Source organism: Eriocheir sinensis, unplaced genomic scaffold, assembly GCF_024679095.1.
Source record: "Eriocheir sinensis breed Jianghai 21 unplaced genomic scaffold, ASM2467909v1 Scaffold1529, whole genome shotgun sequence".
NCBI classification, from domain to species: domain Eukaryota; kingdom Metazoa; phylum Arthropoda; class Malacostraca; order Decapoda; family Varunidae; genus Eriocheir; species Eriocheir sinensis.
This window is the reverse complement of record NW_026110883.1, coordinates 17,187-32,609: the sequence shown is the minus strand read 5'-3', so window position 1 is coordinate 32,609 and position 15,423 is coordinate 17,187. Positions and strand designations below refer to the sequence as shown.

Here is a 15,423-nt window from a genome sequence, read left to right as displayed (position 1 = left end):
TAAATTTAAATGTTGCGACTCCGACTCCGACTCCAGTAAATTTAAATGTTGCGACTCCGACTCCGACTCCAGTAAATTTAAATGTTGCGACTCCGACTCCGACTCCGACTCCAGTAAATTTAAATGTTGCGACTCCGACTCCGACTCCAGTAAATTTAAATGTTGCGACTCCGACTCCGACTCCAGTAAATTTAAATGTTGCGACTCCGACTCCAGGAAATTTAAATGTTGCGACTCCGACTCCGACTCCAGGAAATTTAAATGTTGCGACTCCGACTCCGACTCCAGGAAATTTAAATGTTGCGACTCCGACTCCGACTCCAGGAAATTTAAATGTTGCGACTCCGACTCCGACTCCAGGAAATTTAAATGTTGCGACTCCGACTCCGACTCCAGTAAATTTAAATGTTGCGACTCCGACTCCGACTCCAGGAAATTTAAATGTTGCGACTCCGACTCCGACTCCAGGAAATTTAAATGTTGCGACTCCGACTCCGACTCCAGTAAATTTAAATGTTGCGACTCCGACTCCGACTCCAGTAAATTTAAATGTTGCGACTCCGACTCCAGTAAATTTAAATGATGCGACTCCGACTCCAGGAAATTTAAATGTTGCGACTCCGACTCCAGGAAATTTAAATGTTGCGACTCCGACTCCAGGAAATTTAAATGTTGCGACTCCGACTCCAGGAAATTTGAAGGTTGCGACTCCGACTCCGACTCCAGGAAATTTGAAGGTTGCGACTCCGACTCCGACTCCAGTAAATTTAAATGTTGCGACTCCGACTCCGACTCCAGGAAATTTGAAGGTTGCGACTCCGACTCCGACTCCAGGAAATTTAAATGTTGCGACTCCGACTCCGACTCCAGGAAATTTGAAGGTTGCGACTCCGACTCCAGGAAATTTAAATGTTGCGACTCCGACTCCGACTCCAGGAAATTTAAATGTTGCGACTCCGACTCCGACTCCAGGAAATTTGAAGGTTGCGACTCCGACTCCGACTCCGTTTTTTTTTTTTTTTTACAGTATGATATATATATATATATATATATATATATATATATATATATATATATATATATATATATATATATATATATATATATATATATATTTTTTACCATCCTTGGATATCACTTAGCAATTATCCTCCATGATAGAATTAAATATACACATTAGCTCATGCAAAACACCATAAAATATGGCAAAAGGGATACCTGTACTATCTGTTGTCAGGGTGGTTGTTGCGGCATGTACCGCCCTCCTTCCTTAAGGTATATCCTCAAGAAAATACAAAATAAAAAGCATGAAAAAATATTAAAAATACCAATATTCCCGCAGACTGTTTGATTGGACATATCTTCCAAAACGTCAATTTCTCCCAATTTGTAAGAATCTCCATGAAGTGAAATCTTTACTAAAAAAATTAGCACGTAAAGGAGTCGGAGTCGCTCATATTTTTACCGACTCCGACTCCGACTCCGACTCTGACTCCGACTCCGACTCCGACTCCGACTCTGACTCCAATTCCGACTCCGACTCCGACTCCAACTCCGACTCTGACTCCAATTCCGACTCCGACTCCGACTCCGACTCTGACTCCAATTCCGACTCCGACTCCGACTCCGACTCCGGCCAAAAGTAGCCGACTCCTCGACTCCTCGACTCCGACTCCGACTCCGACTCCACACCCCTGGAAAAAACCACGAAACTGTAATATTTTGATGTTATTTTTATAATGAAATCTGTATGTGTAAACTGACGATATAATTTAAGTTAAATAACAGTTTTGCTTACTAAAATGAGGAAATTGAAAAAACACGACATTGTGCAATATGAATGCAGATTACAACACCGTGTATTGTACAGTAGTGGTTATTCTCTCGGACCCAATGTACCCCCTGAAAAGTGCAAATGTACCCCTGGGGGTACATGTACCCCAGGTTGGGAACCCCTGCTCTAAGCCCTGATTAATAAAAGAAAAATTAGCATGAATGTAACATATTTTAACCCATCCGCTGCAATTGGCACGGATTTGGCTTTCAGTGGTAGCTTAGTAACATATGCTCCCAGGTCTCTCTGGCTCTGTGGTGGATAGTGGAGTGTTTCCCATGTGGTATTGGTATACAGGATATCCCCTCCCAAGGTGCATGACTTACATTTTTCTTCATTGAATTTTAGCAGCCACTTTTTGTTCCATTCCTCTATCTTGGTGATGTCTTCTTGCAGGAAATCCCCAGTCAAGGGGTTAATGTCAGTTGTAAATCATCATTATATCCTATGGAGTATCATTTTCTTGTTTGGTTGTGTGTGTGTGTGTGTGTTCCCCTGCAGAGCCTGACGGTTGGCCAGGTGCTGCTGGGCTGTGTGTTGGAGGAGAGGGACTAGGAGCTGGTGGTGAGTCTGCCCCATAAGCTGGTGGGCAGCATCAGCCTGGCAAACATCTCTCGGCCCTACACGGCTCCTCTGTCCAAGGTGAGGGTTGCCAAGGACAGTTTTACTTTAGTATTGCTGAGAATGGTCATGAGTTGTGTGAGTGACTGTGTACACTCATTGAGTTTTCTTGTATTGCCTTACAAATTATTTTATGTTTCATTTTGTTACTCTTTTCTTGCTCATTCTTGTGTGACACCTTGAATGTGCTCAAGTTCAAGGCTAAAATACACCAGCACAGTTTTTCCCCCTTTGATATGTCTATAAACATTTGTGTGTCATTGGATTCTTTCTTTACACTCCACCACAGTGACCTGATCATTCATTTTTCTATTTATTTGTATTTTCCAGCTGAAGGATGATGAGGAGGGGGAGGAGGAAATCCAGGCCCTGCAGGAGCTGTATCAGCCAGGCCAGCATGTGGTGTGCAGTGTGGTGTCCATCGAGAAGGTCAACAACATGACCTGGGGTGAGCTGGCCTGAACACACACACACACACACACACACACACACACACACACACACACACACACACACACACATGGCATTAGACCTGTCATCATCATTCTCCTTCATCATCTTCTGTTTAACAACATACTTTCCCATAATCTTTCTGAGGTTTGACGGTCAATGATACACTTCCAATGATTTCTGTCCATTGCCTCAGCCTCTCCGGTGCCCAATGCTGCCAGACTTCAACATACTGCCTCCTGCACCAACCAGTAACCTTCAGTCCTCCTCTCCCTCCCTGTCCACAGTGAGTCTCACACTAATGCCCAATGAGGCGAACTTTGGCATCTCAGCATCGTGCCTGGAGAAGGGTCTGGTGCTGCCCTGTGCTGTGGCCAGCCTGGAGGACAAGGGCTATGTCATGGACACAGGCATTCCCAAGATCAAGGCAGCGTTCCTCAAGAGGGAGGACACGGATAAGGCTCGTAGGTGCCATAGATTGTTTTACGCTTATTTTTTCTCTCTCTCTCTCTCTTGGTGTTGTTGGCATATAAAGAGCAGCTTTGAATCATTTACAAGGACTGTGGCTTTATTAGAGTAAGCATTTTGTCATACTATTACTGTTTCATGCTTTGTACATTATAGTTTCTAGTACAATGAACAACAATATTTGCCAACTCTTCTTTCCTCAGTTTGTGTCCCCAAACTTTTATGTTTTAATCCCTTTGTTATGTCTCTCTTGCTCATCTTCTTTTTTAGCTGCTTTTTCTTTCTCTTTTTTTACTTCTTCTTTTGCTTTCTATTTTTCTTCTTTTTCTACTTTTCATTTACTGTCCTTATTTTCCCTCATGAGGTTGGATGGGCTATGTGTCTATCCCACTCTTAACAGTCATGTACTCTCTGCCTGACTGACACGCACCGTTGCAGACACTTGGGTGTGCAGTGTGTTACGCTGCGTCCTAACAAACATCTTTGGGAGGGACACCAAAGACAACCTGCGCCTGACCCTCAGTGCCAACCCCAAGGCTCAGCAACCCTGGACCTAAGCCACACCACCAATTTGGCACTCCTGCTCCCGGGCACTGCCGTCAACACTACCATCTCAAAGGTAGGCACTCTTGTCTAACTCCCTAATCAGCAATGTATCTATTTTCTTCCCCTTCAGGGCCAGACAGCTGCTGCACTACCAAGGCTGATATTATTATTATTATCATTATTATTATTATTATTATTATTGTTATTATTATTATTATTATTCAAGTTACATATGAACTTCCATGTCAAAAACAGCCTGATATTAAAACATTGTTAGCCTGTCCCACCAAAACAGGTGAGTTGCAGTTATTCTGATACTGCATTGAGAGAATCAAGATCTAATTAAATTTAATGCATTTATTTTCAAGGATTTTAATATAGTACTCCCTTGAGCTGACTCCACACACACACACACACACACACACACACACACACACACACACACACACACACACACACAATAAATCTCATTGAAATAACACCTCCATTTTGTATGAATTTTTTTGGTACATGTCTTGCGTACTTATAGAGGGTCTACTGGATTCCAACCATTCCCCAGATACGAGGCGACGCGCTCACCCTCATGTAGGCGGGGCTGAATGGTGTGGTGAGCCCCCCGCACCTGGCCCAGCCCTTTGACCGGCTGCAGCAGTACGGCCTCGGAGGCAGCGTGAGGGGCAGGGTGCTGTACGTCATGCCCCTCAGCAAGGTGGTTCATCTCACCCTCCAGAAGAATGTCTGCACCACGGGGTGAGTACGGAATGCTGTCGCTGGTGTCAAAGCTTATTGATGTACTGCCTTATGTATGAGGCTTAAGTAACTATATTGTTAGTTGAGTGTAGCATAGATCAGTTTTCATATCCTGACTTAACCTGTCCGCTGCAATTGGCATGGATTTGGCTTTCACTGGTATCCTGGTAACATAATAGTCCCAGGTCTTTCTCTGCCTCTGTGGTGGATAGTGCAGTGTTTCCCATGTGGTATTGGTGTGCTGGATATCCCTTCACTGGTAGCCTGGTAACATAATAGTCCCAGGTCTTTCTCTGCCTCTGTGGTGGATAGCGCAGTGTTTCCCATGTGGTATTGGTGTGCTGGATATCCCTTCACTGGTAGCCTGGTAACATAATAGTCCCAGGTCTTTCTCTGCCTCTGTGGTGGATAGTGGAGTGTTTCCCATGTGGTATTGGTGTGGTGGATATCCCTTCACTGGTAGCCTGGTAACATAATAGTCCCTGGTCTTTCTCTGCCTCTGTGGTGGGTAGTGGAGTGTTTCCCATGTGGTATTGGTGTGCTGGATATCCCTTCACAGGTAGCCTGGTAACATAATAGTCCCAGGTCTTTCTCTGCCTCTGTGGTGGGTAGTGGAGTGTTTCCCATGTGGTATTGGTGTGCTGGATATCCCTTCACTGGTGGCCTGGTAACATAATAGTCCCAGGTCTTTCTCTACCTCTGTGGTGGATAGTGGGGTGTTTCCCATGTGGTATTGGTGTGCTGGATATCCCTTCACTGGTAGCCTGGTAACATACACTCCCAGGTCTTTCTCTGGCTCTGTGGTGGATAGTGGAGTGTTTCCCATGTGGTATTGGTGTGCTGGATATCCCTTCACTGGTAGCCTGGTAACATACACTCCCAGGTCTTTCTCTACCTCTGTGGTGGATAGTGGAGTGTTTCCCATGTGGTATTGGTGTGCTGGATATCCCTTCACTGGTAGCCTGGTAACATACACTCCCAGGTCTTTCTCTGCCTCTGTGGTGGATAGTGGAGTGTTTCCCATGTGGTATTGGTGTGCTGGATATCCCTTCACTGGTAGCCTGGTAACATACACTCCCAGGTCTTTCTCTGCCTCTGTGGTGGATAGTGGAGTGTTTCCCATGTGGTATTGGTGTGCTGGATATCCCTTCACTGGTAGCCTGGTAACATACACTCCCAGGTCTTTCTCTGCCTCTGTGGTGGATAGTGGAGTGTTTCCCATGTGGTATTGGTGTGCTGGATATCCCTTCACTGGTAGCCTGGTAACATACACTCCCAGGTCTTTCTCTGCCTCTGTGGTGGATAGTGCAGTGTTTCCCATGTGGTATTGGTGTGCTGGATATCCCTTCACTGGTAGCCTGGTAACATAATAGTCCCAGGTCTTTCTCTGCCTCTGTGGTGGGTAGTGGAGTGTTTCCCATGTGGTATTGGTGTGCTGGATATCCCTTCACTGGTAGCCTGGTAACATAATAGTCCCAGGTCTTTCTCTGCCTCTGTGGTGGGTAGTGGAGTGTTTTTCATGTGGTATTGGTGTGCTGGATATCCTCCCAAGGTGCTTGACTACATTGTTCTTCATTGAATTGTAGCAGCCACTCTTTGTTTCATTCCTTTAGCTTGGTGATGTCTTATGTAGTAGAAATCTGCAGCCAAGGGGTTAATAGCTGAGATGCTTCACCAAATGCATGCATGTCAGTTGTACATACTGCCACCACCATGACTGGAATCTATAATGGTTATGTTTTGTGTTTTAGCCTTGCCAAGGACCCCAGGGATGGACATGAGATTGGAGACATCGTTCAAGAGGCGGAGATCTACAAGTCCTCGCCCAGTGGCATATTCCTGAGTTTAGGCGGCAAGGCTCGAGGGTTTTGCTCGGCCAACCACATTAGCGACAACACCAAGGTCCTCATGCACATCAACCGAGACTTCCGGGTGGGCAAGAAGGTCCCGTGTCGCCTCCTCAAGTACAACCACATGGACCAACTCTTCATTGTCACACTGCAGAAGTCTGTCTTCGAGCGGCAGGTGAGTGGATTACTAGTGGGACTTAGACTGCCATTATTCAGTGCCTTTGCCTTTCTTTGATTAGCAGGCTTTTTTATTTCTCTCTCTCTCTCTCTCTCTCTCTCTCTCTCTCTCTCTCTCTCTCTCTCTCTCTCTCTCTCTCTCTCTCTCTCTCTCTCTCTCTCTCTCTCTCTCTCTCTCTCTCCCCCCCCCCCCACACACACACACACACACACACATGATCTGCTTCCTTTACTGATAATAAAAGACAGACAGTCCGGACGCAAGGAATTTCTTTCATTTATAGTTAAGGTATTGGGTTTAGGGGGAGTGGAACCACTAACCACTTGTTCAGTATGTTACTTGGTCTTAAATGTACTTTGGAATTTATTGCAGTGAATTGAAGGGATATCATTTGTTTTATTTATTTATTTTTTGCATGATGTCATATTATGGGTCTCAGTAATAGTAATATCACACTATACCATGACTGACATATCATTCTCATTAAGCTCATTGCTTTGTGAATTCAAGGCATATCTTTTTTTTTTTCAATATATATTCCCTAAATGTCCTCTCCTGTATTTCAGTAATAATAATAATAGTATCTGCATTCTATAAGTGACACTCCTCTTGTTCAGTTCATTGCCTACAGTGAGCTGCAGCCCGGGCAGGTTGTGCAGGCCACCGTCAACAGCTACGACAGCAACGGCGCACGGCTGGCGGTGAGCAAGCTGATGAGCGGCCACGTGCCCTCACTGCACCTCACGGACGGCCCCATGAAGCACCCCGAGCATCGTGGGGACCAGGTCACCGCCAGAGTGCTCAAGGTCAACCAGAGACAGCACCTTCTCCTGGTCAAGTCCCAGCTGGTTACAGCCTGACCCATTCTTACCGAGCTGGTTACAGCCAAGGAGCCCACTCTCACCATCGGCAAGAGGCGGAGAACACGCAGGTCCTCGTGAAAACGTGAAACGACGTGAAAACGACGTGAAAGGCTTCATCCCCAGGTCGCAGGTCGGCATTGAGTCGGGCACGAGTCTAGCCTCGGCATTCCACGAGTTCGCTGCAGAGTCCTCAAGGTGTCCCCCGAGAAGCAGAACATCACCCTCAGTCTCCTGGTTGACAAGGACGTTCAGCCATTGAGTAGGGCGCCCAAGTCAGCGAGGAAGGTTGAGGTGCGAGCAAGAGTCAGGTGTGTGGTGGACGAGGTGAGGACGCATGTTATCACAGTCACTGTTCTGCCCCACAACATCGAGGCTTCCATACCTGTCCACCACCTCTCGGATGACCCAAGCAAGTGCCAGCTGCTGAGGGAGGTGCTGAAGGAAGGGGATGAGATCACGAATGCCGTGGTGTTCAGCAAGGTGCCCGGCTCATCCATCACCCTCACTCTCAAGCCGTCAGTGTGCTTCTGGGTGGACGGTGACACTCCCGATGCCCCCCACAGCCAGGAGGAGCAAGTGGCGGAGGAAAGCTACCCGGCAGCCGTTTTAAGTGTCAAGAACTACGGAGTGTTTGTCACAATCCCCTTGGGAAGTGCCGGGACCAGGGCCCTCGTGCACATGAAGAACCTCGTGAATCCCGGCAAGTGGGCAGGCAGCAAAAACTTGGGGATAAGTGTCGGGCAGTCACTCTACGTAACCTACAAAGACAAGGATGACAAGGGGCGGCCCATTTTGACGTCTGCACTGAAGGATAACTTGAAAAATGCAATGCAGTCAAGTCTTCAGCTGCTGTATAGTTATCTGAAGAATGAGGAAATGGTTGCCAGAGGCATGCTAAACTCTAAGGGTCAAGGGAAAAGGTTGACAAGGTTTGGTGTTGGAGACAAAGTCGTGGCCATAGTGACTAAGTTAACGTCTGATGAGGTTCATGTCATAGTCAAGAACAGCAGCGTGGCCGGGCTGGTGCCATGCGGCCACCAGCACGGCAAGGCGGCCCTCAAAGTGGGCCAGAAAGTCAAGGCTGTTGTCCTTCATGTGAACCAGGAAGACAAGCGCCTGGACCTCACTCTGAAACCCAACCTGATCTTCAACTTAAATGGAAACAAAAACGCTGAAGTGAAGACAGGAATGAAGGCCAAGTGTGAAGTGGTCCTGTCCAAGAGCACTTTCACAATGGTTATGATGAGGAGCACTTGCAAGGGAACGGTGGCCTACCTGCCCTCCAGGATGCACCTCAACGTGCTGAACGATGGCCCCCTCAGCACCGCCATGGGCAAGAGGTGCTGGGTGGCGGTGAAGCATGTGGAGGCGGGGCTGGTGCTGGGGGTGCTGAGGTGCCATGACAGCGGGGAGGGCTTCACGCCAGCCACCCAGCTGCCGGAGATCAGCTTCACGCCTTGCGCCGGAGACACTGACAGCGAGGCGGAACAGGAGGAGGAGGCGGAGACTGACGCTGAGGAGGGCAGCAACGACGCCAACTCTTCAGGCACTGTCCAAGGCGGAGAGGCCAGCACAGGGGAGGTCGTTCACCCTGAGAAAGGAACAAAGAGACCTGCTGATGACGATGCCTCTCAGACTAGTGAAGAAGCACAGCAAGGCATCAAGAAGAGGCAGCTCAAAGACAAGGAGGCAAAGAAAACCAAGAAGATAAAAATTGAGAAAGATGCCTCTCAGGATAAGGCCAAAGAGGAGGTGGAGCAAAGGGCCGACAGCTCTCCCAGCAAGGGCAGCCGCGAGGTGGGTGATGCCATGTACTATTGTTCCACATACACAACCTTTATTTGATTTTTTAGGTGATTTTATTTTATTATTATCATTATTTTTTTTTACGTTTCAGCTCATGGCGCTCGTAGATTTTCTTGATGGAGATTTATGGACATACGATTACACACACACACACACACACACACACACACACACACACACACACACTGTTACACATAGGTATCTAAAGCAGTGGTTCCCAACATTCTTCCACTCACGACCCTACTCACAAAATCCTGAAGCCCACACAACTCCCTGAGATCAGTGGCTTGCCTTGCACAATTTTTTAATGCACCAATACCCAGGTCTGACATGCTCCTCATATAATCTGATGTTCCCTCTCAGCACTCAGCACCAGCAGCATAAGAGCATGGAATATACAGTGCCCTCTCGAGTTTCACGCTATCCGAGTTTCGCGGTTAGTCCTAAATTCTTACCATCCCGACTTTCACGCATTATCACCCATACGCCATGGTGTACTTGGCGTATAGGATAATCCGGCCCTGAATATATCTTGATTCAAAGTTCAAACAGTGTTGTCTTCCCCTCCCAGGAGATGAAGGCCAGTGAGGGTGATGAGGTGGAAGGTGAGGTGAGCGGTGCCAAGCCTTGCCTCACACTGGGAACAGGCTTTGTGTGGGAAGTTCCCGACACGCCGGAGTTCATGGACTCCTCAGACGGTGAGGACCAAGACGTGCCAAAGGTTTGTACTGATTGATTCTGTCCTATAAAGTGAAATTGATCTCCTGTTGATGTGTGTTGTTTTTCCAGGGGTCTGTTTACTACCAAGATGAGTCTCCTTTGTAGATATGTTCCTTTAGGTTCATGCTGCCCTGTACCTCCATCCTAGTTGTTATCCTGAGGCATGTCCCTTCACCCTAACACTAACAGAAGGATAAGAGATGAAGGGGTCTGTTTACTACCTTATAACTATGTGCATTTAGGTTCATACTGCCCCATAGCTCACTCCCCTATGTTATCCTGAGGCACCTTTCTCTCTATGACTAACAGAAGAAAGAGAAGAGAATGCGGAAGTCAGAAATAATAGCCCAGTCCAAGGAGGAGGAGCAACAGTTCTCGCGGCTGGAGGAGGGGCGGGCGCTCGCCACAGTCAGCCATGGACTTTGAGGCCATGCTCCAGGGTAGTCCAAACTCATCAGCCGTGTGGATACAGTTCATCAGTTTCCACCTTGAGGTACTAATGCAAGAGTTAGCCGGCACTGTCTTTCCTTTCATGAGTAAAAAAAAATTAGAATTTGCTACAGCTCATCAGTTTCCAGTTTCCACCTTGAGGTACAGCTTCCCAATGCAAGAGTTAAGCAGTGCCTCCATTCTTTCTTTCCTTTTGCAAGTAAATTCTAGAAGCACTTTCCTCTGTGTGTGTGTGTCCCTATCTGTGACTTGATCTCTTTCAGGAGGAGACCCTCAACACAGCTCTCACATTAAAGTACATTCTTCATTTTCTTCTTTCCTTTCCCTTCCTTAATTCTTCCTTTCATTCTTCCCTTTCCTTCATTTTTCACTTCTTTCTTCCCTTCCCTTCCCTTCATTCTTCATTTTCTTCTTTCCTTTCCCTTCCTTTCATTCTTACTTTTCCTTCATTTTTCACTTATTTCTTCCCTTCCCTTCATTCTTCATTTTCTTCTCCCCTTCCTTTCCCTTCATTCTTCTCTTTTTCCTCCCTTCCCTTTCCTTCCATCAGTGGATCGCTGCTTTTTATTTGGACAGCAAGTTGTGAAAGAAAGAGTTGCCAATAAAATGAATAGGAAAAATTTGCCCTGGATTATTGGGCAGCATAGTGAAGCTGTGTTGGCATGTCCCCAGAGTGCCGAGGTGGACAAGGCCAAGGCAGCGGCACGGCGAGCCTGCAGGTGATGGACGCACAGGAGGAGGAGGAGGAGCGCCTCAACGTGTGGACAGTGCTGCTGAGGCTGGAGGGGCTCTACGGCGGATTTGACTTTCACTGGTAGCCTGGTAACATACACTTCCAGGTCTTTCTCTGCCTCTGTGGTGGATAGTGGAGTGTTTCCCAGGTGGTATTGGTGTGCTGGATATCCCTTCACTGGTAGCCTGGTAACATACACTCCCAGGTCTTTCTCTGCCTCTGTGGTGGATAGTGCAGTGAGTGTTTCCCATGTGGTATTGGTGTGCTGGATATCCCTTCACTGGTAGCCTGGTAACATACACTCCCAGGTCTTTCTCTGCCTCTGTGGTGGATAGTGGAGTGTTTCCCATGTGGTATTGGTGTGCTGGATATCCCTTCACTGGTAGCCTGGTAACATAATAGTCCCAGGTCTTTCTCTGCCTCCGTGGTGGATAGTGCAGTGAGTGTTTCCCATGTGGTATTGGTGTGCTGGATATCCCTTCACTGGTAGCCTGGTAACATACACTCCCAGGTCTTTCTCTGCCTCTGTGGTGGATAGTGGAGTGTTTCCCATGTGGTATTGGTGTGCTGGATATCCCTTCACTGGTAGCCTGGTAACATACACTCCCAGGTCTTTCTCTGCCTCTGTGGTGGATAGTGGAGTGTTTCCCATGTGGTATTGGTGTGCTGGATATCCCTTCACTGGTAGCCTGGTAACATACACTCCCAGGTCTTTCTCTGCCTCTGTGGTGGATAGTGGAGTGTTTCCCATGTGGTATTGGTGTGCTGGATATCCCTTCACTGGTAGCCTGGTAACATACACTCCCAGGTCTTTCTCTGCCTCTGTGGTGGATAGTGCAGTGAGTGTTTCCCATGTGGTATTGGTGTGCTGGATATCCCCTCCCAAGGTGCATGACTTTACATTTTTCTTCATTGAATTGTGGCTGCCACTTTTTGTTCCATTCCTGTAGCTTGGTGATGCTGTAGAAAATCTGCAGTCAAGGGGTTAACTCTATCTTATGTCCTTAGCAGTAGCCTTCAATAAGCTTCTGGTGCTAATGGCGTTGTGTCCCTCCAGGAGGCCGAGAGGGTGTACTTCAACATGTCCAAGAAGTTCAGTCAGGAGCTGAGTGTGTGGGTGAAGGCGGGACTCTTCTTCTTCAGTCACATCATGGCTGGGGAGGGACGTCGCTTCTTTGAGCGGGCGCTGCGCTCTCTCGACAAGAAGGACCGTGAGTCACTCTTCCTCACTCAAAGCTGTCACTTAGTTTATCCAGCCTTCCAGTGCATTTTGTCACCTCAAAGCCCCATGTAGTGCACTCCTTGGGGCCTTGTCAGCAGCCTTCTTCACACCAAGGCTACAGCTCCGAGGAATACTTTGTTGTCTTCTACACTAGACTTTATGTACCATCAAGACACCCTTCCTGAAACTTAGCTTTCTTTTGGCCACTCTTCTAAGCTCTGTTTTATAGGAGCAGTGATTAGCAGGCTTTTTTTTTTTTCCCCCTTGAGCTGCTTCCTTTATCGTAAAAAACATTAAAACTCCTGACTGAGGCTTTATCTAAGGGCCTCATTTCTCACATTGCAGATGTGGAGCTCATCAACCGGTTTGGCCAGCTTGAGTTTCGCTTTGGGGAGACCGAGTGCGGTCGGACCACGTTTGAGTCCCTCCTCAGCACCTACTGGAAGAGGCTGGACATCTGGAGTGTCTACGTGGACCTGCTCACCAAGGCCAAGGACACTGAGGGGGCAAGGTGAGGCTGGTGTGATGTAACCGTGGGTGTCATTCTTGCTCTATAGATTCTGCTGAGGCCAAGGCTAAAGGGACAACTTTTACATGGAGGCTTTTTGTCAAGGGGCTATGTTATTCCTCAGTCAAAAGTTTTATGGGGACGATCAACTTGGACAAGAATACAGTGGGGTAGTCACAATAACATGGTCTTGTTGGGCATCATTTTTGCTCTATAGATTCTGCTGAGGCCAAGGCTAGAGGGACAACTTTTACATGGAGGCTGTTTGTCAAGGGGCTATGTTATTCCTCAGTCAAAAGTTGTATGGGGACGATCAACAAGAATATAGTGGGGTAATGACATGGTCTTGTTGGGCATCATTTTTGCTTTATAGACTTGAGGGCATAGCTGGGCATGATAACAGAAAACCTTATTCCCGATAACCGTTAACTGATAATGAAAAACCTTAATGGCGATAACTGATATTCGTTAACTAGAGACACAAATATAGGCGATAACCGATACCCGATATAAATCCACAATTCCGATACTAGCTAGCGATAAGTCCGATAGATTGATTGATTGATTGATAGTTTATTGTTGCAGGTAAACAACAAGGGAGAAGGGAGGAACATGCCATCCCAACCCCCAGGCAGGACAGAGTGTGATTATACAACTATTAATACATGTGTAGGTAGCACCATGAAACTAAAAAGATACAATGGTAGGAAGGAAAGCACAACAAGGGAGGGGGCGGTACCTCCCCCTGGACAATAAGACAATAAAATGTGGGGACGGAGAACATTGCCCAAGCACTAGATGGGAATGAATACAGAGATAGAGTAAATACTAGTCCTTAAAGTAAAATGGCGAAAACGATATTATATTGATATTTCAGATAGAACAACATTGATGAATTCAAATTTTCATTATCTGTATTTTAGGAAACTTACAAAACCTTAAAACCACACGTTGACACGTACATATGGACGTTAATACTAGAAATGCCTGAACCGGTGTTGTGTTATTTGGCGTCCCCACCGTCAAAAATTGTTTACAAACACTGGTCTCTCGTGAACGGTGCATGCTCAGACCAGCAAGCATAGACCTGTACAGTCTCACAAAGCTTTTAAACCGTAAGTAAGGGTTGTTGGAAGGCTGAATCAGACATATAGTACAACTACCACCATCCTCGCTGTTTCTAGGACGACACTCTGTACGAGTTGTATTTATATGTACAAAGTGTACGTCGTTCTAGAAACAGCGAGGATGGTGGTACTGTATGTTTGATTCAGCTTTCCAGCAACTCTTAATGTGTTAAAAAAGCATTGTGAGACTGTACAGGGCTACACTTAATGGTTTGAGCATGCGCAGTTCATGAGAGACCAGTGTTTGTACACAAAAGCGCCAGCTTTTGACGATGGGACACCAAATAACACAACACCGGGTGCCTTCAATACCATGACATGCTCACCAACGAATATGGAATATCAAATTTGAGGCAGTGAATAATCATTTTTGGGGCAAAGTTAAATGATTTTGCTCAATGATGTATTGATTTTTGAGTAGCATAAAAAATAATAACCTAGTGTTTTAATTTTCATGACCTAAGCATGAAATCTCATCACCGAAGCTATTTCATACCCCGAAGTTTTTTCATACAACACCGGGCCACGCATGCGCAGTAAGGAGACAAAAAAATGTTCCTGAGATGCGGAAAAAAAGTAGCGATTATCGCTAGTTTGGTTACAAAAGTAACGAAGATACCGATATATATTTAAATAAGTAGCGGATGGTCGATAATCCGATTTTGTTATCAGCGATAAAGTATCGCGATAACTTATCGCGATAACGCCCAGCTATGCTTGAGGGACTGTACATATGGACTACAATCTAGAGGCAAATGCAGGATACTCACTAAGCACAGCTGAAAGAACATTATATTTGTAATGGATACTGCTTGTGTTGTTTTATTTTTACAGGTTGTGCCGATGCGAAGGCCTGACTCTCCAACGGGTCACCTGTACAGCAAGAGCAAGAGCAAGAGAGAGGCCAAAACAAACCCCGCCATTTAATTTATTTCTTGTTTTTTCATTTTTTTCTCGTGTTGTATGAATGGTGGATGAAACATGTGGAGGCTGTGGAAGAGGAGAAAATAGGGGGAGAAAAGCGGCAGGGCTGGGGAGGGAGAGATGGGAACTGGGGAGAAAATTTTTCGAGGGGGGACAGCAAAGGGGAGAGGGAGGGAAGGAAGATGTATTTTGACTGGGGAGGAAAGGAAGGCAGGGAGGACAGAATGGGGAGGAGGAGGGAGGGAAGGAAGATGTATTTTGACTGGGGAGGAAAGGAAGGAAGGGAGAGCATGATTCGGGGGAGGAGGGAGGGAAGGAAGATGTATTTTGACTGGGGAGGAAAGGAAGGAAGGGAGAGCATGATTCGGGGGAG

At 46.6% G+C, this 15,423-nt stretch overlaps 2 protein-coding genes and 1 long non-coding RNA gene across 3 annotated transcripts; all 3 read left to right on the top strand.

The window, feature by feature from the left end:
* The first annotated feature begins 1,119 nt into the window (after positions 1-1,119).
* On the top strand, positions 1,120-3,335 carry LOC126990296 (uncharacterized). The gene is made up of 3 exons (XR_007744201.1): positions 1,120-2,476; positions 2,786-2,903; positions 3,102-3,335. It is a non-coding gene; the product is annotated as an uncharacterized LOC126990296 (long non-coding RNA).
* Positions 3,336-4,502: 1,167 nt separating this feature from the next.
* On the top strand, positions 4,503-7,557 carry LOC126990293 (protein RRP5 homolog). Its single transcript, XM_050848858.1, has 3 exons — positions 4,503-4,669; positions 6,421-6,694; positions 7,315-7,557. The coding sequence occupies exons 1-3, from the start codon at positions 4,614-4,616 to the stop codon at positions 7,555-7,557; spliced, it is 573 nt and encodes a 190-aa protein (XP_050704815.1). The 5' UTR covers positions 4,503-4,613.
* Positions 7,558-7,662: 105 nt separating this feature from the next.
* On the top strand, positions 7,663-12,473 carry LOC126990294 (uncharacterized). The gene is made up of 5 exons (XM_050848859.1): positions 7,663-9,357; positions 9,938-10,087; positions 10,396-10,579; positions 11,209-11,358; positions 12,327-12,473. Exons 1-3 carry the CDS (start codon positions 8,239-8,241, stop codon positions 10,510-10,512), a joined length of 1,386 nt encoding a protein of 461 aa, XP_050704816.1. The 5' UTR covers positions 7,663-8,238; the 3' UTR covers positions 10,513-10,579; positions 11,209-11,358; positions 12,327-12,473.
* The last annotated feature ends 2,950 nt before the right edge of the window (positions 12,474-15,423 follow it).

Excerpts from the sequence above, each read along its gene's own strand:
- LOC126990293 (XM_050848858.1), top strand. The coding sequence starts at position 4,614 with ATGCCCCTCAGCAAGGTGGTTCATCTCACCCTCCAGAAGAATGTCTGC. Across the intron at positions 4,670-6,420 it reads AAGAATGTCTGCACCACGGG|CCTTGCCAAGGACCCCAGGG; the intron begins GTGAGTACGGAA and ends TTTGTGTTTTAG. Across the intron at positions 6,695-7,314 it reads AGTCTGTCTTCGAGCGGCAG|TTCATTGCCTACAGTGAGCT; the intron begins GTGAGTGGATTA and ends CCTCTTGTTCAG.
- LOC126990294 (XM_050848859.1), top strand. The coding sequence starts at position 8,239 with ATGAAGAACCTCGTGAATCCCGGCAAGTGGGCAGGCAGCAAAAACTTG. Across the intron at positions 9,358-9,937 it reads CCAGCAAGGGCAGCCGCGAG|GAGATGAAGGCCAGTGAGGG; the intron begins GTGGGTGATGCC and ends TTCCCCTCCCAG. Across the intron at positions 10,088-10,395 it reads AGGACCAAGACGTGCCAAAG|AAGAAAGAGAAGAGAATGCG; the intron begins GTTTGTACTGAT and ends TATGACTAACAG.